The 26,496-nt window shown below is 43.1% G+C and overlaps 1 protein-coding gene across 12 annotated transcripts in view; it reads left to right on the forward strand.

Moving 5' to 3' along the window:
• Nucleotides 1–26,496, forward strand: part of ptprfa (protein tyrosine phosphatase receptor type Fa) — a 292,124-nt gene that overhangs the window by 149,938 nt on the left and 115,690 nt on the right. For 7 of the 12 annotated variants that reach the window (XM_068707782.1, XM_068707792.1, XM_068707790.1 and 4 more), the window contains 5 exons: nt 516–626; nt 15,136–15,405; nt 16,950–17,531; nt 21,861–21,997; nt 22,387–22,531. In XM_068707782.1, the coding sequence (XP_068563883.1) occupies nt 516–626; nt 15,136–15,405; nt 16,950–17,531; nt 21,861–21,997; nt 22,387–22,531 (1,245 nt within the window). Of the gene's footprint in view, nt 1–515; nt 627–5,227; nt 5,240–15,135; nt 15,406–16,949; nt 17,532–21,860; nt 21,998–22,386; nt 22,532–26,496 lie in introns of all 12 variants that reach the window. The other 5 variants (XM_068707781.1, XM_068707787.1, XM_068707783.1 and 2 more) reach the window with 1 other exon arrangement.

Genomic DNA, 26,496 nt, shown 5'->3' on the forward strand with positions numbered 1-26,496 from the left:
ATCTACCACCTGTCCCACCCACCATTGTTGAACTTTCTCACTTGTTATACTCGTTATCATACCACGTTATTAATAACGGCCTCTCGTTGTACTACGTAACTTACTCTCACTAAATCCAAAAACGTCCTTATTCAATGTATCCGTCGTTTGCAGAAACTTAGAATGTCAACATTGTTTCCTGGCGACTGGGCTGAGTAATGAGCAAGTTGGACAGAAGTCCTGGATCATCTTGAACAAACCTGATAATATTTGGATGAATAATTGATGATTGATCAGATATAGCTTACCCCACAAAATAATAAATAACAAGAAGAAACATTGATGCTGAATATCTTAAAGGTATTGAATGAAAACATGTCACAGATATGGACTGTTAAGGACTAGTGTGTGTATGTGTCTGATTCATAGTACTCCACCATCCTTTCTGTGTGTGTGTGTGTGTGTGTGTGTGTGCGTGGTCGTTTGAACGTGTGCTGTGCCGACTTGGACTCTGACATTCTGCCCTCCCTCCCCAGGAGCGCTTCAGATTGAGAACAGCGAGGAGTCGGACCAGGGCAAGTACGAGTGCGTGGCAGTCAACAGCGCCGGGACTCGCTACTCTGCTCCGGCTAACCTTTATGTTCGAGGTAAGATCCCTCTTGACCCCCCCTCCCCCCGCCGTCGTTCAGGTCGCCGCCTCCAACATTAAGGTCCTCTCTCGTCACCTCTTCTACACCGACGCTCTGCCTCCTGATTGCTAATAGGAGCGCTGGATTCAACCGCAGTGAAAGTCAAACCTGTTGATGCCCGTCCGGTCTCTGCTGTCGCACTGTCATTTCCTGCTCTCTCTATCTCCCCTTCTGTCTGGTCTTTGTCTCCTGGGTACTGATTTATGTATTTTGCTACGATGTTAGTTTGCTTGACCTGGCTAACCTCACAGTGTTTTGTGAAAGAGAGGTTGGCTGCGGCTCCTTCTCTTTGTTTCGGGGGAAGGTGGAGGTTTACATGTGGAGTCTTGCCACAAAGAGAAGCCGACACCGCTCGCCCCGTGTCGGAGAAGACAGGAAATTCCCCCCGAAAGCGGCCTCCAGATGACGGGATGCGCTGCCACTAAAGCCAGCGGGGTGAAAGCAAAGCCTCGGGTCTTCTTAAGAGCAGGCCTTGCCAACAAACAAGTCAATTAGCCTCAACCACTATCAGGTTCTCAATGGCAATTTTCAAAGCACAGGGGTGATTCATTACCGCTTTAGTCTCCTGTTCATTTGCATTTCCATTCACAATGCTCTTTGATGCAGTTACCCTTTAAGACAATGTCAATGCCTCCTCAAATTTGGCGCAAACACTTGGACTCAAGGATGAACTGAACTCAAGAATTCATATGCTAATTATGCCAATTTCACAGAAATGTCTTATAGGATAACATTATGAAGTAATGACATTTCTGACATTTTTGACAATATGACTGGTTGTTGGAGGCATACAACCACAAGGCGGTAATTCTAGTTTCAAGTCTATCTTAATACATTGCTCATCTGCCATATGTGCGATGACAGAGATCTTAATTGCTGTAATGAAGAATTTCCTCCAAAGAGCAATGCACTAAAGGAAGTAAGGGACAAAATCTGCTGCAGAAATGAATTCAAAATTCAAAACCGAAACTAATACATTGCTTCAGCAATTAGTTGTATTGAGTGTGTATCTTCATTCTGGCAGTTGTTTGCTGGTTATCCGCTGGTCCTGCCAACAAGTCGGCATGCTACTGCTGTCAACGAGTTTTTTAAATGGACCTTTGTTTCATTTTTTTTTCTAGCATATTGTTCTTTTCTGTTGCCATCTTGGTTTCTGGCCGTCCCCATGTTGGTTCTTGTCTGTCGCCATTTTGCTTTTTGTTTTTCAGCATCTTGGTTTTTGTCCCTAGTCATCTTAGTTTTTGTCTGTCGCCGTGTTGGTTTTTGTCCGTTGTCATGTTGGTTTTTGTACATGGCATTCTTGGTTTTTGTCTGTAATCACCCTAAAGCACACCCTGCTTTATGGTCTATTTGACTTTAATTGAGCATCATTTACTAAATGAACATCATGCTGTATTGAAGAAGACTTGAAACTAGAGATTGAGACCATAAACTCATGTTTACAATGTTTACTGAGGGAATAAATAGAGTTATTTTCTCATAGACTTCTATACAACCAGACTACTTTTTGCAGCAAGAGGAGTGAAGAATGCAAGTTTCAGGCACTTCTGCATTGACTTCATTTTTCAGGCCCAGAGGTTGCCACCAGGTACAGATGCATCAGTTTCCCAATAACAGATCACAGAGCGCTCATACCCAACATCGACATTGTCTTTGAGAACCTAAAAAAAGCCCTTTCCAAGACATCCAAATAATGAAGACATAGTTTTGTAGCTATTTTGTTTGCTGCTTCTACAAAGGTAGGAGTATTACATCGGTCAGAAATTAAAATGTCATTGTTTTTTGCAAGAAGCGTCCCCCACTAAAGCAAACAGAGAGCCGTAGCCAACAAAGTCCGATCATGAAGTATATGATTTGTTATTTCTGCTTCTCTTTTCAAGGTTCCTGTCTGTGTTGCCATAACCTTTAACCTCTCCAGGTGTGCTGGTCGCCTACGTGTCCAAAAGTGTCTGTCTTCATTTTTCTCTATAGTTCTCTTTGTCTTTTTTGTTTTTTAAGCATTTTTTTTCTCTGTATTTGGTGTCCCAGTCCACAATCCCTCCTCCGCTCATGTGTCAGTCATATACACACACACTGTATATGTTTCTGTTCATCTCTACAATGCTTATCCTTCTGTCTACACATGGTGGCAGCTCTCTGTCATTGTTTCATGTGCTTTGCTTCGTCTGCACCTCTTCTCTTGGACATGTGAGACAGCTTTTTAAGTTTGCCCTGTTGTTTGTGAGAGGATGTGCCTGTGGATGTTGTTGTTCGTATACAAGACTTTACCTGGAACAGAGAGACGTCTCTTGGTCCACTTATCCGTCAAGACAAAAGAATTATGATGTCAAATACACACACTGTGGATAGTGGGCTTCAGTGCTCAATGATGGCACTTTAACACACTAATTTGATTGACGAAAAGGCTCCATGATGACATTTAAGTACAGTATGTACTTCTCTATATGTGTCTGAAAATTGAGAAAATTACACTAAAATGCCATCAAAACTAAGTGGTGAGTAAATAAAGAGAGACTATGAATGAATTGTGTCAATTAATTTTAACTCAAGGCCCAATCACAAGCTTTTGTGGTGCTTTCAACTCACGGCTGTAAAAGATTGGGGATCCATTGTTAATTCTCAAACAATGTCAGTTCACTAAATGAAGTGGGTATGACTGTTCTTGCTCACCCTGATGTTACCTTGAATTCTTGAAGGAAACATTGTTCTCTCATGCCTCCATGGTGAACGGAGAATCCAAAAACTGAAAAAGATTCTGGATGAATTGAAGTAAACGGAGGTTGAAACTATATCAAGACATCACAACAACATTACGGACTCTCATACAACTGGTGCAGCATAATCCAAATGTCATGTATCCAGTCCAATGCTCACTTCTTCCCAAACACATGCATCTTTACCAAAACCTTAGTATTTAAAACACTTTGGACCGTCTTGACCTGTCTGAACTGCATGGGCGAGTAGCGCGCTTGCACAAGTGTGAGACTGTTCATGCAGAAGTGTTACATCAGCCATTCCTAAAAAATGGGTCGGGACCCAAAGGTGGTTGCAGGAGATTCTATCTGGGTCGTCAAATAAATGAGCAGAATTTGAAATTGCTGCTTTAGCTCTTCAAAAAGGATGTTTTGGCATTGTTTTGCTGTTTAACGCGTTCCCCATTTACTTCAGTCCATCAAGACTATCCTCCGGTTGTGGATTCTCCGTTCACCATGGAGGTATTCGAGAAAAGTTGTCTTCAAGAATTCATGGTAACACGTGGGGAGTAACTGATACAGATGGTCATTTTAGGGGTGAAGTAGTCCTCTAATGTGGCTGAGTACTTCTGCTGACTCATCAGTCAGGCTCAGTATAGTTTGTGACTAGTTTCCTCACTTCACACATTTTTTCAGGTCACTGCAAATATGTACCAACTCTTAGCTTTCCCATTACCGCACAACGTGGTACCACAAATAATGAGCCATGTTTTGCTCATTCTGTGCCACTGGTCAGCAGGTGTCTCCCACTGTTACCATGGAAACATGTCTGTTAATTACCAGATAGCCTAGGTGGTAAGGTTTTTTTTTTTTATTAAATCAGTCAATCTGACTCATTACACAGCGGTGAAAATACATCTTCAGCCCCAGAAGTCAGAGTCCTTGAACGCTGGAGGGAAATTCAGTCCTTATTACTTAAATGTGTTGTCATCAGGCGGTGGGTAAGTGGACCAACAGGACAGCCTTTAATGCGATTTTTAGCTCATCCCTCCACAGAAAAACAAATCTGTTCTCAGTTAGGCTTGGGCACGTGGCAAAAGGAACACAAATTTCCAAGGTGAGTGTTTGACTAATCCAATCAGGGGAAACCATCTTTATGCGCTCATTGATTTCGGGGCTCGGCGGCTGAGCTCGCTCAGAGTCAATGGGCAGAATAAATGTGGGCAGCAGCACGCTGTCTGCTTCGCCGTGCCTAATGAAGTCTGGTTGTCAGCAAGCCTCGGCCTCCTTAACGCCGCCTTAATTTCACCGCCTCTGAAGGGCTGCAGCAGAGCTAAGGACAGGGAGGGCTGTGTGTGTGTGTGTGTGTGTGTGTGTATGTGTGTGTGTGTGTGTGCGTGTGTGTGCGTGCGTGTGCGCGCGCTTCTGTGCGTCCATATGTGTGTGTGTGTGTCGACTGGAAACAGGAGTAGCGCTGTGTTGTACAGTCGCATTAAGATTCGCACTGGTGATGTGTCTCTTTGTGCTCATGTGAGAGTGTATCCTTTTGATTGTGTGCACTGCATTGTTATGTGCCATTTTACGTGTGTGTGTGTGTGTGTGTGTGTGTGTGTGTGTGTGTGTGTGTGCTTGTCACCTCACTGCACAGGCCGTCGTCTCTACTGTGATTTTCTCACTCGTTAATGGATAAGCAGATATTTGCCTGTTTTACTCTCTCTGTTTCTCCTTGTCTTCTTCCTCCTACTCCTTATTTTGCCCCTCTTGTTGTTTCTTTTTTTTCTTCTTGTTTTTCACTTTATCTTAAACCCCTCCATCATCATTGCACTCCGCCATCCAAATATCACAATCCAAAATGTCACCACTCAGATCAACGGGAAGGTTGGTTTTCTTCACTCTTTACCCTCCCTAAAGCTATGGCCTGGCAGACTGGAGCCGTGCTGCGCCAGCGTCTCGCTGGGCGCCTCAGGCCCGTCCCGGCCCCTCTCTCAGGACCCCAACCCCCTCAGTGCAACCCCCTTGCTACCCCAACTAACCCCCGTCCCCCACCACCCACAATATTTGCTGCCTTGCGCCACATCCCATGTTGCTCCATGCAGCTTGTTCCTCTGAAATTTTGTGAAATGAGCACGTCTTTAATGCCAGTGATGTGCTTTTTGTCCAAAAGATGACATTTCCTCACCAGGAAAGAATTACATGGAGGAGGTGACACTGAGATCAAATTGTAGGAAGTAGGAACTGTGTGAGGTGAAATTCTTCTTTTCCACTGCAAACGTTGCAAGGTGAGAGAAGTAATTTCTGCTGCAATTCCTCTTTATTTTCTCAGGATTCCTAACTTTAGTTTGCAATTGGGTCAACGGCGTTATGGTGACCGGACCTCAACACAGCAGATACACCTGTTATCCTCTCTTCAATATATTTTAATTTGTATTCAAGTGCAGCAGATCAGTACATGGAAGTAACCAAACAAACACATTTTAGCAGCAACAAATATTAGATTTCTAATATTGACGATGACCAGCTGGTCTTGTCCAGCTACTGATTCCTTGCATCCCTGAAAACATAGGTGCATATAGGCAGTACTTTGAAAAATTTAAAATCTTCACTGGTTACATGAGCTGTTAGTCCTGTGAGTCGTTAGTCACCTAAGTCATTAGTCACTCGAGTCATTAATCACTCACTAGTCACCTAAGTCGCTAGTCACTAACTAGTCACCTAAGTCGTTAGTCACCTAAGTCGTTAGTCTCTCAATAGTCACGGAAGTTGTTAGTCTCTCACTAGTCTCGTGAGTTGTTAGTCTCTCATTAGTCACATGAGCCATTAGTCCCGTGAGTGGTTAGTCACGTAAATCGTCACTTACTTGAACCGTTAGTCAGTCAAGTTAATGTCAAGCGTGCACTTTTCCTAACCCTAACTAAATGGTCTTGTTTCCTAAACCTAACTTCCTGTAAAAATGGAAGTTTATTTTAAAAATGGACTGCTCAAGCTCATATTGACACGCCGTCCCTGACACGTTCAAAATGGACACTAGAGAGTCATAGTGAAGGAGAACTGACCAAGCTGCAGTATTTGACATTAGGGCGAGAATGTGTTGTACTTTCTTAGAAACAAAGATGAAATAATTAGAACTAGTGATCGCAACATCTGAGTCGTCCTCGCAGCAAGCGGGACGAATGTGTCACTTTCTTAACTAGCCGGTTAGGATCCTTATATGTGCTGTTGTCAAACTCCTCACAGCTTTCTTGATGAAGGAAAACAATCTTTACATAATTCATGCCCACAACATACTCTGAGTTCAAAGTTTGTGCTCACTTCACAAAATGTCAGTCCCATGATGTCCTCTCTAGCATGCTGATCATGTTTTTATTGTCTCGGCTATTTCAAAGGCATGGCTCGTCCCAGCTCTCATCTGCTGTCTGACCATCATTACACTCAGCCACAGCCTCTGAGCTCAAACTGCTTTTACCATGCTCTCCTCTTATCTCTGTCTGCTGGAAATCTAGACTCCATGAGAACGAAATAGCCTCAAACATGTTTACAGCCTTTTTCCGAGACTCTTACTGCTGGTTCATTAATAAGGAGAGCATCGAGGAGCTCTACCTAACTACTGAGAGCATCGCAGCCCTCGCTGCCCTACTTTGTGTTTGATATGTGGATTTGCAGACTTGTGATGCATCTTTTGTTGTTTTTTTTCTTGTTTCTTTGTGGCTTTATGTCTGAGGTCAGAGAATGTGTGGAGAAATTCTGCATGTAATTTGAAACACTCCTCTTTTCGGAAGGGAAACAAGCCATTTTAGTTTTATTGTAATTCCGGATGAAATGTCTTTGATTTTGGGAGCTGCAATAGTGGCAGACGTGAAAACTAGAGAAGCAATGAAAGTAAAATGGCAGAAGAGACTGTAAAGGAGAATGAATGGTTTTCATATAGTTTGGGGAAAAAAACACTTTCAATGTAAAATGTATTTAGTGTAGCTTTGTGAATTATCAGCTGAAAAGACAAATGTAATCATGTCAAATCCAATTAAAGTACAATTTATGAAAAGAGGATTCTAGGGAGCGCCTGGTAGCCGAGTGGTTACAGTGCATGCCACATAACCGCAACATCCTGGGTTTAGTTTCGGCCTTGGAAGCTTTTTTTCATGTCTTACCCCTCTGTCAGTCTCTCTCTCTCTCCCCCTCTCCCTCCCCCATTTCTACACTGTCCTCTGTCAAACAAAGGCCAAAATTCCCCCAAAAAATATAAAGACAAAGAAAATGGAACCCGATTATTTCGGACACAGTAAGAATGTAGAAAAATGTAGTTGCAGAAGTTCTTTGAGACACTAAGGTTTCCACTAAGAACCATTTTCATCCAAAGAACCCTTTTGGAGGGAAACAAAACTGAGTGCGGCCCATGATGGTTATGGGTTGCTCTGCAGCACATGGAATATGAAAGGGTTTTCGGTAGAATCCCTGCTGTGGGTTTTTAGATGAAACTCTTGGAATATAAAATGGTTGTCAGTAGAATCTCCTGGGTGGGTTCTACATGATACTCTTGGAATACAACAGAATTCCCGGTAGAACCCCCTGGAGGGTGGAAAGGTTTCTTATAGAACCTTCAGAGAGTGTTCTGGGTTGAACCATTACATCATATAAGGATTGTCTAAAGAATATCTCATAGGAGGTTCTGGATGGAACCTTTCACTGATGGTTCTAGGTACCCCTTATGTTGGGTTTGAGGTAGAACCTCCTCTGAAAGGCTTCCTGGTCAAACCTTAATAAAAGGTACGACCTGGAACCCAAAAGTGTTCTCCTATGAGGACAAGCCACAGAACCATATATGGTTCTTGTTCGCACATTTTATTTTTAAGAGGGTATCCAAGAGAGGACTTTTGTCTAAAAGCCTTGTTTGTCTTTTTGAGTTGAAGGTGTACTATTTCAGCATGCAATTAATGGACACCCTCAATGGACAAAACCTGACTTTGTTTAGCTAAACCTACGCTAGCTGAACTTAACATAGAACATCATAACTCAGTTTGACTTAATTTACCTTAACTCATTTTAATTTCACTTGATTTGTAGTCACAGAATCTAATGTAAGTAAGTGTGGCTGTAAAAACAGAACTTAGACCTTTAAGGGAAACTTCTGCTTTTGTACAACTCTAAACTATAGTCCGTTTTTCTGGAGTTGAACTTGAAGGTTCTATTTTCTCTGGCTGAATAAAGGCTCATTCATTCTCCTGTCAGCTTCAGCATAGAATGTATCATTCACAGAAAAGGCAAACAAATTCTCAGAATAGGAAGTTACTTTTGTCTCCACTGAGCTGCAGTATATTGTATTGCATTTTCTACTTCCTGTGTCTCTTTTACCTATTAAAAGGAAAAGGAAAGGAGCATGATTAAAATGATGTATCGCTCAGTGCAGAAATGTTGGCTCAACAACTGCTTCGACACAATGAGCACATCCCTGGCATGTTCCAGGGCCCCTGCAACTCCCGCTGCACTAAGACTCCATTGGCTTAATGCTGTAATTGGATGGTGCACTTATCATCACATTGTCATGGCCATGCTGATTGATGCTTTGGACAGCATGCAGCGACTGGATGTTATGCACAGAAGCACAATCTGTACATCAGCACAGATTTATTCCCACTTCTGCTTTGCAAGTTGAGTTTCTTATCTGAGGGCACCTCATGCTTTTCTGTGCCACAAGCATCTCACTGTTCAAATTTCAAGTGTTGTCTTTTTTTTTTTTTTTTTTCAACATGATACTGATTACTTTTTATGAAACATCAGGACTGAAATTGGAAAGCACAATGAATCAGGCGATATGATAATGTTTACATGATGGTGAGTTAGTCATCATGATTAATGGTTTAGGTTTTGATGAAACAATGTGGATTATTTATGTAAGGTGAATATTTCATTCAAATTGTTCAAGTTCAGCTGGGAGTTAGCTCCTCCGTGTAGCAACTTACACTGCCTAGAGTGAAGTTGCATCATCTTGCTCCACTTGTCTCCTTCCACTAACTTTGAATGTATCCATGTTGCCTAAATGTTTGTTCTTTAGTGTCTCTTAGAAACAAGTAATTGAAAGAGGTAACGGGGGATTTGGTCCGAACATGAACATGAGCAAAAAAAAAATCTGTAAACACAAATTATATTACATTCAAAACATCATAGAAAGTCAGAAATTCCAGGTTTTTACTACAAAAAATAAAATGATCCTTCAAGTTGTGCTTGAAAAAGGAAGATTTCAGAGGTAGTCAGGGTTTCTGAGATGCCTATCTGACATCATGTCAACAGAGAGCAGCATCCAACACATCGCAACTTCTAAAATATACCGTTGCTCGACCAGTGGCTCTACGCTTCAAACTATGACCCTCTACGTACGCCTCTAGCATCAGTTTTGCGATGCGTGGGAGCGGCTTGTCAATATATGCTCATCACACAGAAAGCGTCTTTTCTAAATAAACTTCCACGTTCACACGTTCGGCTCATTATGTGCACGCTGTCTTTTCGAAATAAACTTCCAACGTAGGTTTACTTAGTTTTTAGGTTTACTTAGGCAACAAAACGGGTTAGGTACAAACTTGAAACAAGTATTGTTAAATATACTGAATGGAAAATGATGCAGTGAGTTGTGTTTTATCTGGGAGAAGAAAACCTTCCAGAACAACTTATTTTTCTGTGTGCTACATCCACACAGACTGTAGAATCTCAACATACGGTACCAAGTAGTGAATTCTGACTTATTATGGAAATAAAGGAAAATGATATAATGAAACACTAGACTTGAAGTTGAAATGTCATCAGTCCAGTTGAAGACAAAAGCTGCTTTAACTTGCCATTCACAACATTTAGCAATGTGATGTCTATGAGTCCTGCAGTGAGCATGCCACTGCCTCTCCACCTGCACTGCTGCATGACGTCCTCAGCGATGCACATGGATGTTTGCTTCCCTACCCATCGTCGCATCTCCTACAACTGCAGCTTTTTCTCTATTAGGACTTGGCTTCCCAAATCTGGTTCTCCTGGTCCCCCCCCCCCCCCCTCTTTCTCCGGCCTCCTGTCTCTGGCATGCCAGTAAAAGATACAAGTTTGTCTGCATTCTAACTCTCAGCTGCTCCTGATGTGCATCTGTTACTACCTAAATGTCATTGTGGCGACTGAGTGACAAATTCAGTCTCACCCTGTGTCATCCACCCATCAGGCCATTGTCCTGGCCAACAGAAGCAATAATAACATCATTTTTAACTGCTGACTCAATGAACTATTGTCATGACATTGTGACCGTCTTCCATGTCCTCGGGTAACTTCATGGTTTCTAATTGACTAATATAAGAACATGACGGTTCCCTCAGTGCTGGCCAGCACACTGATACCATCCAGCATCAGGATGTAGTACTAATCATCAACAAGCAAGCATCTCAGTGTTATGTGACTCCAATCAATTGGAAGGCCTCATATTCACCTGGCAAGTGCAGATCAATATTTCTATATGAAATTGCTCTCCAGTTGTTAATCAGCATTAGTCTCAATCCCTTGTAATCCCCAAGGAGGAGCTGGATGATGAGGCTATATAGGGGTACAAAAATGTTGCCTTTATAAGCTGGAAATGGATGGATAAGTCCAGCCGATGTGAAACACCCCTCTGAGAGTCGCCACCTGATCGCGGTGGAGGGGTTCATGGACATTATGTTTTTGGGTAGTCCATACGTACGTACATCTGGTCCATTCTCGTGAATCTCTGGAGGACCCTGAGGGAATTTCTTCAAATTTGTCGCAAACGTCCACCTGCAGTTAAAGATAAACCAATTAGATGTTGGCGGTCGAATCACTGTGACCTTATAAATCACATTGGTGGCCATTACTCAAGGATTCATATGCAAATTAAAACAGATTCACACAAATTGATAGGATAAAATGATGAAGTGATGGCATTTGGACGGACATGGATGTAAACATGCAGCATGACTGGTTGACTGATTTCTAGTTTAAACATCGTTATGACCCTGGGAGGTGTATTTATGTTAAATGAACATGAACAGATTAATAATTCAAGTTTATTCCATGTTCAAGTGAGGAATAACAGACAGACCTTTGATAGTATCAATAGTTGTAAACGGGACATTTATTACATTTGACCACAGAGGGTTGGATTTATGCTAATTAAGACTTGTGGAATATTGCCAAAATATAAGAGTCATTCTATACTGTATATTATATTTAGAATATTTTTAGGATAAATTGAGAATACTTCACAAATGTTGGCTTTACACATTCCAGCACCATAAATAACCTCCCATAGTTCATTACTGCTGCGTTGTACTTACATTATTCCTAAGAGGATGAATAGTACAGAAACCACACACTGCTTATTGCACTCGGCACATAAAACTAAAATGTTTGCTAAAGATTTAGTAGTTCCAATCCAATACTCGGTACACTCAGTACAACTGCTGGCCAGCTGAGGCTAACACATCCTGTCTTAGTTCCCTACCTACCCCCACTTTGCTGTGGTAAGGATATCAACAGGTAATTTATAATGTTATGCTGTCTACCAGTAAGATCTCTGACATATTACTGACTCTACTGTTTCCATTTACCAACACACACGGAGCTCTGTCACTCCCCTCTTTTGGCATCCAAATTGTAAGGGTTTCTTTTTGCGCCCTTCATCCGGTACATCGACATCAACATGAAAAGCTTATTTATAGTTGTCAAAGCCAATCTTACTTTGAAAGCATTCAGCTAAGAGGCAACGATGGCTTGAAACACTTGGCCACATTAGAGACAGGCCACCTGTGTGTGTTGGAAGAGGAATGGGGATATAAAATGTCCAGACCTGGCTTTTGCTGTGCACCTGCTGAAAATCTAATGCCACCAATAGATTCTAGTCCCATATGCTGCCATGCAATAAAGGTTTGGCATGAGAGATACAATTTTACCCAATGATTTTAGGGGCAAACCTACACTGAACTCTTTTCAGTCTTAATATGTCATAATACATGCATTTATAAGATGTATTTATAGTATTTATTGGCAGTAATGGAATATAATATTCATATCTATGTTTTCATTAGTGTATAATGACCTACAACTAAAAACCGTTGTGTTAGTTTAGAACGAGTCCTTCATATCTACATAGGGAGCTGGTCCTCTTCACAGAGTCCTTCATGTTGCAGCGTCTTGTTTCTACAGGAGCCCAGAACGGACAAACCAAACACCGACCCTTGAGAGAGACTTTCATGTGTGTATGTTCCCTGAAGGCCACCGTAGTTCTCTGACATGTTTGGGAAGGGAGGAGTGAGCAGAGGGTTATTTAGTTGGTTGCAATCTGCAACCTCCCCACTAGATGTCACTAAATGCTACACACTGCTCCTTTAATGTAACATGTCAAGTAAGTTAAGCAAACATGACAAAATGACACAATAAATAGAGCATTTTCAAAGTAATATGTGACTTTTATTAATGTAGTCATATCAGCAGTGAGTTTATAAAGTCAGAATTCTCAGCTGAAGTAACACTGGTTCACTGATCATTGGTATTGACCAGAAAGTTAACATCATAGCTGTCGGGTTGCAAAAATGTGAGTTGACTTTATTGCACCTTAATTAAACGGACGTCCTCTGTCATCAAAGCCACAGTAAGACTTCCCCTGAGCCCTCTCCTAAATGACCCTGCAGTTTGCCCCGAAATCTTCCTCCACAATCTTGTTCCCTCTTTCCAAAGCCTTCTCCCTCCTCACCTTCCACGTCATGTTCTCCAGCGCTTCAGCCTCCACAGGACTCCGTCTTAATGCCAGCCATCTGCATTTCAGAGGCCGCTGCTCCCCATGCCAGCAGACAATGCTGTTCTTGTACGAGCAGTAACATTCAGCCCACGCGTGTACTCCAAAGCTCACTGAATGTTGTCAGTCATTTTTCTGCCAACGTACTACTACTTTCCAGTTCTCAACTCCAGCCTCATCACTTTTACATGTTTTGTTTTTTTTTTTAAGTGAGAGGCCGAGTGATAGAATTTGTAACCCCGCTCTTCCCTTCTCCGTAGTTAAACCAAGACCAAACCCTTAGAAAAGCCTCTGATCCACAGAGTAAGCTCCTCGCGCCCGGATTCCAGCCCACAGCTTAAATTCCACTTTGTGAGTCAGATTTCCGTGACCCTGTGCTCGGCTAAGTCAAGAGAGCGACGGCTCCACTTATGCAACACGCGGCACTGTCGCGCCAATTCTGACGCGGCGTAAAGATCAGAGCGCCAAAGAAGAGGGCTAACAATAGGAGTGAGACTCCTTCAGTGTTCTCTCTAGGAGACTAGCAACACGGTAGAATCCAGGTGCGTTTTAATCCCTGTAGGTCCAGCAGGAAACCCCCAGATACTCCGGAGAAATCTAGCTACACGCTTCAGGCACAGGCCCTCAATTTACTCTATTTCCACGTGAACACGGCGAACGCTATTTTAACTGTGACATGTAGTATGTAGAGAAGAGCCAGAATGATACCAGGTGGCTCTGAGAACTAATCCGTTGGTCCCAGACTGCAGTAAAGAGTTCCTGCGAGAGAGCTTTCACTGATGAGACCGTGATGCTTCAGAAAGGGCATTAAAAAGGTTCAAGGTGTTTTATACGAGGTCGGGAGCATTTCTATTGCCTCTCAACGGCTGTCAACTTGGCGACGGTGCTAATGCTTGGCTCACACTTGCTGTAGTGACGCCGTCGCGAGGAGCAAAGGATGTCAACAAATCACAGAGACGCACACAGAGGGAGAGTGACTTCATTCTCTGTATTAACACACTGCGCCAAGTTTGAACCCAGCTTTGGTAAATCAGGTGCTAATTATACACAGATTCCATGTAGAATAAAATACCTTTAATGTTTGTGAATCTGTTAGTCTAAAGTATTGCAGCATCACTCGATAAGAAGGCTGCGAGACCTTAGCCGGTTTCGCTAGCACTTTATCAGCAGGCGACACACGTCAAAACAACGAAACCCTCTCTGCTTCACTGTGCTCTCTCTCTAACATCGCGCTAAGCTCCCGCTTAACATCTCACTTTTCTCCAAGCGCAACAGTAGCAACCACAAAACGTCCTCTCTAACTCTCAGCCGAGCAGAAGCACGCTGTCCCTCACAAAGCCATGGGCAGCTGACAACTGACTGACAGGCTTCACAGCTTCTAAGCGTGCAACGTGTTCGCTGACATCCAGGAAATGTCATTAACAGTCTTTCACCTCAGCTGAGCTCATTTTTCTTCAACGGTAGGCAGCACATAACAGTTAAACACTAACGCGTTACCCGGTGCGTTACGGTATTCTGTTCCATTACCGCGTGGTAATGTAGCTGTAAAAGCAGAAATGTCTCCACTGCAAGCAATACGAATGGAAGTTAGATATGATCTAACAAATTAACTTTAAATGAATAAAACCACTGGACCTCTTGAAGGTAGGGTTATAATTGTCTTTTAATATGTTTCTAACTCAAGATTTAAGATTTTAAAAATCTACTTAACTGACTATGTAAGCCAAAGGGCAGAATCCAAACTGAAACCAGTTTTATTGAAGCATATTTATCGAGAAAACTGCCTCAAATCAATTGGCTTTTTTGAAAAATGACGAGAGCATGATGGGACAGTAAAACTGTTGTTGTTCAGGCTTGACCACCCTGAGCAGTTCATGAACACTGGAGCACAGCACAAGCCAGGCCGGTCAAACATGACGTCAGCCCAGTGGTCCCCCACCACCACCACCACCACCACCCCCCCTCCTCTGTGTCCTCTCACACCCCTTCTCTTTACACCCTGCAGTTCGCCGCGTGCCTCCTCGTTTCTCCATCCCGCCCACTAATCACGAGGTGATGCCCGGCGGCAGCGTCAACCTGACCTGCGTGGCGGTCGGCGCTCCCATGCCTTACGTCAAGTGGATGAGCGGCGAGGTGGAGCTTACCCGGGAGGAGGAGATGCCCATTGGCCGCAACGTCCTGGAGCTCACCAACATCCGGCAGTCTGCCAACTACACCTGCGTGGCCATATCCTCCCTGGGCATGATCGAGACCACGGCCCAGATCACTGTCAAAGGTGAGACGCACTCTGCCGCTGTGAGGGTAGAAGGTGTAGAGGTGCAGAATTTGCTTGGAGAGAAATAAGATAGGTGCTTATATTTGCTGTCAAATTTAAATGTATTACATGTTTTTAATGTATTACACTTTTTATTTTGAAATTGGAACTTTTGCCACTTATCATACAGAGCGTACTGTATACTAGACCGCACTCTTTAATTTCCAGAGACCCGTCATTCCATCGATGGGTGATGACGGCAAGGAAAAAAACTCCCCTTTAACAGGAAGTCACCAGCAGAGGCAGGCTCTGGGTGGGAGACCATCTGCCTCGACTGGTTAGGTTGAGAGACAGAGATGCACAGCAACAATGATAATAACAATAACAACTCCAAAAATAATAGAACTGTGTCTTATAATAACATAAAGAGTAGCTGTGGGCATCAAGCACAACCACGGCATGATCCATTGCAACCTGCAAACTCAACGGTTCCTCCATGTTTAGCTGTTTTTAGCCATTAGATGTTTATTTCACCTATTCTATTAGCACAACAACGTTCCTGTCCTCTGCTCTCAGTTAAAACTAAAACCTCTTGAACAAAAATACTGCTTTTCATTAGCTTCTTTAGTTATATTGCTATTTTATTCCAATCTCGGTGAAGTCATTGCCACTTCGTCCATAGACATTCCACTTTAAAAGCCTCCCAGTGGCTAAAAGCACCTAACGTCTCTCTTTCCAGAGTGGGTTTTCATTGTAATGCCTGATGAACCTGATGAAGGTTGTGTGGACCGAGATGTTTAAAAAGTATACCAGCAGTAAATGGCTTGTGGTGCTGAACGAATTCCATGATATTAACATCATTAGGTAATCATATTAAGGCCGTTTGAACTTTTCCGTCTGACACTTTTTAATTACAGTTGGTCTAATAAGTTGAGGTTGCCTCAGCATTGCTGGCCAGCTTTAGTTACCATCAGTTAGCGGCAGTGTGTGGCCTACAGCAGCGGACAAATAAACAGTGATAGCTGTCAGGCCATGGATAACCTAATCTAAATGAGCTCCTCTGATTTGATACAGTTTTGTCTGGACACAGATACATGGATATAGAGGTATTCAGATGATGCCTGTTAGCCCACAATCATGTCAACGATTACGTTCTGTTCATTTGTGCAAACAAATGACGAAATTCAAGAGCACAAATTAAGAAATCCATTTCGACAATATATTCATTTATGTGCATGAATTTGTCTTTTTTTTCTTTTTTGCTCCAAGACACCTGGCGGGCTCCATATGAAATGGATAATACGTTTTGTTATATCTTGTAAACATTCGGGACAGCAGTGCTCTACTGTGTGGCTGCATAATATGTGTGTGCACCTCTGATGATCTCCGGCTGCGGTTTAGTAGACTACAGATGGATTTACATGGGATTACACATGCTTGGCATGATACATGTGGCAGATCCAGAGAGGGCCGAGTCAGGCTCCTGAATGACAATGAACTAGCAGTGTTGAGGAGCTCCATGTTCTCAGAGCTTCAGTATGTGGTTTTTTTCTGCTCTCCAACAGCCCTGCCCAAGTCGCCCACTTCCCTCATTGTGACAGAAACCACGGCCACAAGCGTCACCCTAACCTGGGACTCTGGCAACCCAGAACCGGTGTCCTACTACGTGATCCAGTACCACGCCAAACTGTCTGACAATGGTTTCCAGGAAATAGACGGAGTGGCCACGACCCGGTACAGCATCGGCGGCCTCAGCCCCTTCTCGGAATACGAGTTCCGCGTCATGGCCGTCAACAACGTCGGCCGGGGGCCTCCCAGCGCCGTCGTGGACACCCGCACGAGCGAGCAGGCCCCCTCCTCACCTCCTCTTCACATCCAGGCGCGCATGCTGAGCTCCAGCACCATGCTGGTCCAGTGGGAGCCTCCGGAGGAGCCCAATGGCCAGATCAGGGGATACCGGGTCTACTACAGCTCCGATCACGACGCCCCGCTCAACGCCTGGCAGAAACACAACACAGACGACAGCCAGCTCACCACCATCTCGGGCCTCACCGCGGATATCACATACAGCCTGAGGGTGCTGGGCTTCACCTCCGTGGGAGACGGGCCTCCCTCTGATGTTCTGCAGATCAAGACCCAGCAGGGAGGTGAGAACACACTCACTGTGTTGGGAAAACTCGGCGCATTGCATTTCAAGCGGCGCGCCGCTGGGTCCCATTTTTGCTGGATCATTTTGTAGCAGCAGAAGTATTGCCAGTAAGAAGATAATGATTATTAATTTACTTCAGTTAAAGTAGCAATTCCACAGAGTAAAAATACTCCCTTACTTAAAATGCTTCTTTTTTTTGTCGCTTTGGAATAAGCTGCAAACTGACATATTACCACCTCATAGTTATTAGCATTGATCTGAATGATGAGGACAGTCAGTGTAACGTTCAGTCCCAGTCTTTGGTTTTCACCAACTCCCAGTTCAATAGGTATACAATCATTGTGAGCAAGATTTGATTTTTTTATGTTTTCACACTAGAAAAGCGACATAAGAAAGTTCACTCAAAACAGTGTGCGCACTAAAAACACTTGCTTTTTGACAGTGCTGTCAATATACACAATCGCTCAACATGCAATGCACAAAAGAAAATGAGGGGCAACTCATAACTCATAACTCATAACAAAAGACAGATAATGGTAGGACAGCTAGGCCTGTCACAATAACTACTGTTGTAGAAATAATTGCGATAAACACTGTAATTGTCATTTTAAGATGCCATTCATGCCAATGATGTTATGATAATACAAAAGCAGAATAAAGCAGGTACTCCCTTTTTAAACAGCAATGCACTTTGAATTCTTTAACAATATTCAGACATTGGAATTGGAACATGAAAGAAATACTTCAATATTGTAAATACATAAAACAAATCCAATGAAATCAAACCAAACAACCAAAACAAGAAGTAAAATCTTGACATCTGACGACAAAACTCTGTACATATGAAACATACGTCCTTCAATGCCCACATCTTGTAATGGAAGGGAAAACCCTGCTGTGAACTCTGACACAACGTTGGCTATAATGTAGGCGACATTCCTATGTAAACTAACACACATGTAAACAGGAAATGTCAAAGTCAGCAAAAATGAACACGTTCATGTCCACATATCTCACAATAAGCCGGTGACGACAAAAATATGAAGGTAATGTCTTTATATTGCACAATAAGACGAGAAGGTAAAGAAAATATCGAGGGCTTGTCCGTACATCTTACAATAAGTTGATAACGTAGAAAATATCAACGTTGTGTCTATATAGTGTTATAAGTATAACAAATGTCCAATATATCGTGTGATGAGTCGACGACTTAAAAATGATATATATGTCCAAATATCGTACGATAAATCGTTTACGTAAAAAAAAATATAGAGGTCATCGTATGATAAGTTGATAGTGTAAAAATGATCGTAGGATAAGTCAGTCATATAGATATGGTCAAGGCCACGTCCATCTATCATACGACAAGTAGATATTGTAAAGATGATCAAAGTCATTTCCATATATAACACTATAAGTTATAAGGAGTAATAGCGTAAAGAATAAATATTACAGTATTTTGCCTCTTTGGGTTTTAATTGTCAGTCTCAGTTTGATTGACTTTATCTGCGTAGCTATTTCTTTGTGGATTGATGACATGCTGTCACACATAGTGTAGTTTAGACTTAATAAACTTGCTCATTGCACAAAACAAAACCAGCAGAACGACATAACCGGCAGTCATCTGCACTGCTGCGTGTAGCACCTCTAAAATACTGGAAGCATCACGCCGTGTCGTGTAGATTGATGCCTGACTGTTTGCATCCCGTGTGTCCGTGTAGTGGAAATATGTCAGCAGTTATTGGTAGCGCGCAATGTCTGCGGTACATGTAGTCACGCGGTGTTTAACTCCCATCGTTTCTGAAACTGCAGAAAAACTGAGCTTTAATGTGAAACGTTAGTCCGTCAGATCTCCACCAGCTGAGATGAGCACAGTGGGGTAATTTATGTGCAAGGATACTCGGGAGCATACAGTATGAGTGTGTGTACTATGGAGGTCTCACACACTTTATCCTCAAGGACAAAGTGGCCGCCGGCACGTAGCGGAATAATAATAGTATTTCATTCACAGAGAGCCCGTTTCCATGTTTTCCACTCGCTCTGCTTGGCTGGAAGAAACATGACACAAACAGCAGGGCTGCAATGGAAGATAAAGCCACCCAAATTCAGCTGACCCACTTTATTTATTTTTGGAATAGAGTTCAGCACCCTACCAGGCTGACATAAATCATTTTGACTTAAATGCAGATTACAAAGTCTGGTAACTAGTATCACACTGCGAAGGATGGGGTGTTTCTACCCGTTGTTTTTATGAGCACATCGCTGCGATTAATGTACAGTTTTCCCAAGTCGTGCCATCTATTATGTGGCCGTCTACTTCATCGTATAATCTGGAGCAATGAGCTGTTTCCCTGAGCTAGGGCGAAGAATCACTGGTTTATTATTTGCTACTTTTATAGGAGCCTCCAAAGCAACGCATGCGGGACAATTTGTTTTTTTAAAGAAATAACAGCAACAGAACAAAGTGGCTTGAAGACTCTACTTCAATGAAGAGATGCTACTGTCACACTTATTCTTCTCATGATACTGACTCTAAAATACACGACATGTGATACTGTATGTTATTACAGTTAGTTATCACAGGTTAGTTGATCCGTTTAAATCTTTCTTATCAAACCGTTCACTTAATTTAACGGTTACCTCTCAGGACTCTACAGAACCTGGCAGGTATTGGGGTAAAAGTTTTGATCATTTGTCAATTTTATATTGAGTATGAAATATATAATTGCTTACGTTGATATAATAGCGTTAAGATGATGTGAAAAGCTGTTGTGGGGAGTCCAGTCAGTTGGAGAGGAGCACCTATTAGCAGCCACTTCTGAGCTGGTTTGGTTTCTGAAATTCAATTACCTCAAATCAGTAAATGTCAAATTTAAGCTAGCTAATTAAACTTCTGCTCAGGTTTAAGTTGGGCGACACTGAGAGTGACTCAGGCTTCAAAACATAATGTTCTTCTAAACAGACTGGTCTCACTCCCAGGGCGTCAGACGAACAGACGCTTGGTCAGCGCCCTTTCGTGTCTTTATCCCGATGCACAAGGTTCTTTTAGGCTTTCAACTAACTCCACCGCAAACCAATCTGAGTTACTTTTAGATGCTCGGAGCAACAAATGTAGTATAAAGCAGCGGTGGACTCATGCTGGCAGGGGGGGAAAAAAGGAAGAAAAATAAGTTTTCTATCATGCAGTGCAGCCTATATGGTACTCCATCATGTTTTCTCCATTTGAGGGCATCCAAGAGGACACTTAATCATGTTTACTCCACCAGAGGAGCACGCTGGAGGGCACTTCACCCTGTTCTCTCCACTGGAACGGCATCCGAGAGTGCACTTCATCATATTTTCTTATCTGGAAGGGCATCCTGGAGGACACTTGATCATATTTTCTCCACTGGAAAAACACCCTAGAGGGCACTTTTCTGCGTTTCTTTTGAACATGGAGGCACCAAGGGCCCCCCCCCGCCAGCAACGTTATCATTTTAAGCTAAACTATGATGTTTTTTTTCAACCCTAACCGAGTAGTATTGTTGCATTAACCTAACGGCTTCACAACGTTAACCACGCGCCGACCTTCCGTGTCAAGACACTACGCAAGAGCCTTCCCAAGCAGCAACATATGACGAGTAGGGATGAGATCACACTGCAATAAAAGTGGGCGGGGTGTAGGTGTTCACACAGGTGGAACAAAAGCAAAAGGAGAGCAGGGAGATGTCAATCAAACACAGTGTGCCGTACCGCCTTTATGAGAGCTTGAATCAGGCAAAAGTGAAAACAACTGTATCAGTGTACAGTGTGGGGGCTTTAAAGCGGCATTAACTGAGCTCTCAGTTACTTTGGGGCAGTGGAATGAAACACAACACTGACAGAAGCCATTCTCAGGTCAGTTGTAATGGCTGCTGCTGTCTTGTGTCTCACCTCAGCTCCACCTTACGTTGCCACACACTGACAAAGATGGTAGCAAGTATTAAAGCCAGGACCAAGCTTCAAACAGCCAGAAAAACACCGGTCTAGCTGAAATGATGGTTATTTGGAGAAGCTGTGGCCCCAATATTAGCATAGCACACCTCAGTAAATTCCTGGCTCTCATGGACATGAGACACTTTTTGGATCTAAAATCACCTCAGAGGATTTGAAGGTGATGACGTCCTTTATACTTCCTCAGTTTTGATGCCGCTCTGAATGCTGATGAGTATTGACTGCGGCATCGCCCGGCCTCTCACTTCACCTCCTGACTCCCTTACTTTGTGTCTCCTCTGAATACACACCCCTTCACCGTCTCTGTCTCCGTTCCTGTCTTTCCCTCTCTCCATGTCTTGTTTTCTGCCTCCAGTTCCAGCTCAGCCGTCTGGTTTTGAGGCTGAGGCCGAGCTGGACTCGCGCATCATGCTGTCATGGCTTTGGCCTGTCCAGGATCCAATAATTGGCTTTGAACTGCTCTACTGGGAGGAGAACAATCCCACAAACAAGGTAAATACCACCTTAAAATAGACATCTTCCAATGAGGTAGATTGATGGGATTTTACCCTGAAAATGTGTTGAAAACCTTTCTGTTGTGTGTGTAAGTCTTTATTTCTTTCATTTTATTAATTCTTATGTGGCCACCTAACACATTGTTTGTTATAGTTTTGACCTTTTTTACCCACAAATCAACAACTGCATCAGTTCCTTCTGATTAGATTTATCTCAGGGAAGCATGTGAGAAGATTTTAGTGAGTTGTTTGTGTTGGTTTTGTTCCTGAATTCTGGGACTGTCGATTGAAGCCCCAGATTGTAATAGTGTATCCAGTAGTTAACAGGGGGGGTCTGTTGTGTGCGCATGGGGCCTTCATGATCTCATGGTGTCCATCTCTCCACAGCATCATGCCACTTTCGACCCAGCAGGCTCCTATGCAGTTGATGGTCTGAAGCCAGACACACTCTACATGTTTTCCCTGGCTGCAAAATCGGAGATGGGTTTAGGAGTCTTTACGCAGCCTATTGAGGCCAGGACTGCCCAATCCAGTAAGTACTCCAGCCTTCTACTGTCACTCTGGTTCAGCTTATTTGGTCCGGACAAAAAGGAAATGTAACCATTCACTGTTTGCCTTTTAGTTCTAGTACGTTTTATGTTTAAATGAACCAAATATGAATGAACCAAGAGGAGTAAACATGAAGTCATATTGGCTGACAGGTGAGTCACTGGACTGTATTGGTGATGTCATCCTGCATCATCAGCGTCTCATGGACACCATGCAGAATCCAATTCAGGTGGCTGACAGCAGGCCATGCTGCACGTTAATGTAGGACTGTCGTACTTTGTGTGTGTGTGTGTGTGTGTGTGTGTGTCTGTGTGAGACCCACCCCTTTCTCTCCTGCTAACTTCCTAGCTGTGAGCAGCATGTGATGCTACCACGTGTAAGTTCAATTTTAAGTTTTTTGCTTTTCGTAGTATTTGCACAGCAGGTCTAACACAATTCAGTCACACAGGCTAGAGATGGCAACATATTCTCTCTAACCCTAAAAACAGAATGGACCCCAAGTAATGAACTTTGCTCTCTCTTTGACTACTGTTACACTATAAGTGTAACAAAGAAATAAATTACACTTCCTCTTCAGGCTGTACGAGGTCATTTTAGATTTTCTCTACTACCCAAAATTTGGTTTGATCGATGAATTTAAAGATCAATGTATTTATTTCCCAAAAAAGATCTTAACCAGATAATCTGCTTTAATCCATATTTGTTGGCGTTTAGCCATCAAAAACAACGTTTTCAGTGCAGTCAAAAAGCGTTTAGTCTCCCGCATGTACTAAAATAAATGGGCCGGTCTCGCAGCAACTCAACAGCACCATAAATAGCACAAAAAATACATATTATACACATTGCATTTAAAGAACCACAATAACACAAAATCAGATGTATTCTAGCATTTCATTACTGTTTTTGCTACGCTACAAAAATGCGGTGAAGCATAGAGAAAGCAAGCGATAAAGAGAGACTGAATACAGCAAAGGACCATTATTCTGGCCGACCAATGTGGTGTTGAGCGACAATCTGGTCATAGTGGAGCTTAGCTTTGAATCACTGACTCCCAACTGAATAAGAGAGCAGAACCTCCTGTTCTGAACCAGCCTGAACTGTGTGTGCTCAGACTATTCTAGCACCACACCAGCCGTGTTATTGCCGTTTCAAGCTTGCAAAAATGTAATTACCAGCGCAGCATTAATTATGTGAAGACTTGCTTCCACGTGTCAGTCATGCTTGATTTTGCTGAACATGCAACTCAATTACAAAGTTCAAGCACCAAAGCGACAACAAAAGAAAATGTCAGGAATTGTTTTTTTTGTCAGGCGTAAAATCCGCTGCTTCACAGGATCCATCATTCATAGGCACGCTAGTACTGCTTGATATTTCTATATTTTTCCTGCTTTCTGCTGCCCCTGCGTAACAAATCACCAGGCGTTGCACACTGCTTATTTTGACAAATAGTCTAATAAAGGCGCCGAGTCGATACATACCGCATATTATGATGTAGGACCAAGAAAACACAAAAACGCTGTTGCACAGAGAGACAGCTTTCATCATGACTGTCATGTTCCTTTGAAATGATAGTTCGTCATGTGAAACACGGCAACCTGTGCTGCCGATGTGCAGGAATGCCCCACACTGACATTAATGCTGCTGAACACCTTTCATTCAGAGCTTGACTGCATAACTAGCGATGGATCTGTGCCTCTCTGGCATGCTGGGAGATGTGGAATTGAACCTGCAGTATTTATGACAGCTCCCAAAAGGAATCTAAGCCCTCTCTCTTGTTTTTACCTGTCAGGAGAGAAATCCCTGTGCCAGCAGTCACGCCGCAGACAAACGAGTTTAGTCGCTCTGATTTGAGGTCTGCCATCACTCCTCTGGCAGCCAAACCCACCCGAGTCAGGAAACTGGCTAACAGGTGTAAAGACCCTCACCACCGCTGTCACTTACTGCTTGTCTCACTTCCTCCATCTTTTCATCGATCTGCCAGTCTCTGTCTTCTTTGTTCTGATTGTTTAGAGTGTGTGTGTATATATATATATATATATATATATATATATATATATATATATATATATATAGGAGCTTGTCTTGTTACAGTACTTAAAATTGACATGCCATCAGAGGAGATATACTAAAAAGGGGATCTCAGGATCTGATGTTTTCTTTTTATCAAGTAAGTTGCTTTTGCGATAATGCACACAATCAGATGATGCTGCATTCACATGGAATCAGGCAGACGGGAGACGGTAATGTGAGCCGCCATGTGCGAAATGTATCATATTGTAGTGGACTGTCCATCCGTCCGATCTCATGTCTTCCCCGGGGTCGGGTCAGCAGGATATTCCGTACGTCCCTCTCCCCAGCAAAAGTCTAAAGAGAGGATTCACCATCATCTGTGGTTCAACACAAGCAGTTATGTTGTGTGCCTTTTCTGTGTCGTCGTGCTTTCACGCTGACACAGTGACAGTTGGGCACGGTCCCTTAAAAAAGTAATTGTGTAACTATGGTAACGCAGTGTGTTCGGTTTTTAGCGTTGGCTGTGCTGAAATAGAAGACCCTCTTCTTTGTGTAGTCAGATAGAAGTTGTTTGTCTCTGCTTTCCTGTAACCTACAACAATATCAGTAATTATTCATTTTCATATAATGACAGACAGAACATGGTCAGCAGGAAACCGGTGGATTGCCTACTCCGGGTAGGGAATGAGTCCAAGTGAAGGAGAGTTCAAGTACCTCGGGGTCTTGTTTGCGAGTGAGGGAACAATGGAACGTGAGATTGGCCGGAGAATCGGAGCAGCTGGGGCGGTATTGCAGTCGCTTTACCGCACCGTTATGACGAAAAGAGAGCTGAGCCGCAAGGCAAAGCTCTCTATCTACCGGGCGATCTTCGTTCCTACCCTCACCTATGGTCATGTGGACTGGGTCATGACCGAAAGAATTAGAGTCCCTCACGGATGACCGAAGAAGTTCGGTCATCCGTGAGGGACTCTAATTCTTTCGGTAGAGCCGCTGCTCCTTTGCGTGGAAAGGAGCCAGTTGAGGTGGTTCGGGCATCTGGTGAGGATGCCACCTGGGCGCCTCCCTAGGGAGGTGTTCCAGGCACGACCGGCTGGGAGGAGACCCAGAGGGAGGCCCAGGACCAGGTGGAGGGACTATATCTCCAAACTGGCCTGGGAGCGCCTCGGGATCCCCCAGTCAGAGCTGGCTGATGTGGCTCGGGAAAGGGAAGTTTGGGGTCCCCTGCTGGAGCTGTTGCCCCCACGACCCGATCCCAGATAAGCGGTTGAAGATGAGATGAGATGAGAGACAGACGGAACATGAAGGAAAACATGAATGTATCTTTTAGGACCTTTGCTCCGCTCAGAGGCCATACGTACCACAATGACAGTACTTTAGGAGCAACAGAATTCAAAGGGCTGGCTTTACCACTGTTTTGCATTCTACTATTTTCCCTTTTTTTCGCATGAATTAATGACTTTATAATCTTGCAAATTTGTACTTTTTTTCTTGTCAATTTACCACTTTAATCTCAGAGAATATCAGAATAATAATATATAGTATTACATATAAATACCTTTAATTTTACTTTTATCTTTTAGACTTTTTTTCTCGGATTGATACCCTCATACCCCAGCGCTGTAGTTTTTATATATTTATTCTTTACCAACAATGACCCAAATATGCCATCTCACCTTTTCTGTGTGGGTTAGATTCAGACGTTTTTTTTTTATGTCCAAATCTTAATTCCTTTTCTCTCACAGCTACTTCACCAAGTTTTGGTATTTTTTCATAACCCTGTTTCTTTAATCGGCCGCGGTGCATCTCCCACTCGTGGATCTCTGTCTCTCTGATCTATTCCACCCCCTGCATGGATGTATCCAAAGGTTCTGGTACGTGTGATGGAATTACGTCTGTTCTTTTGCGTCTCTTTCAACTCGTCACAAGCTCCTCTGCTGC

The sequence above is a fragment of the Cebidichthys violaceus genome, unplaced genomic scaffold (assembly GCF_023349555.1).
Source record: "Cebidichthys violaceus isolate CVI_PGR_0920_01 unplaced genomic scaffold, fCebVio1.0.p SCAF_13, whole genome shotgun sequence".
Lineage (NCBI taxonomy): Eukaryota > Metazoa > Chordata > Actinopteri > Perciformes > Stichaeidae > Cebidichthys > Cebidichthys violaceus.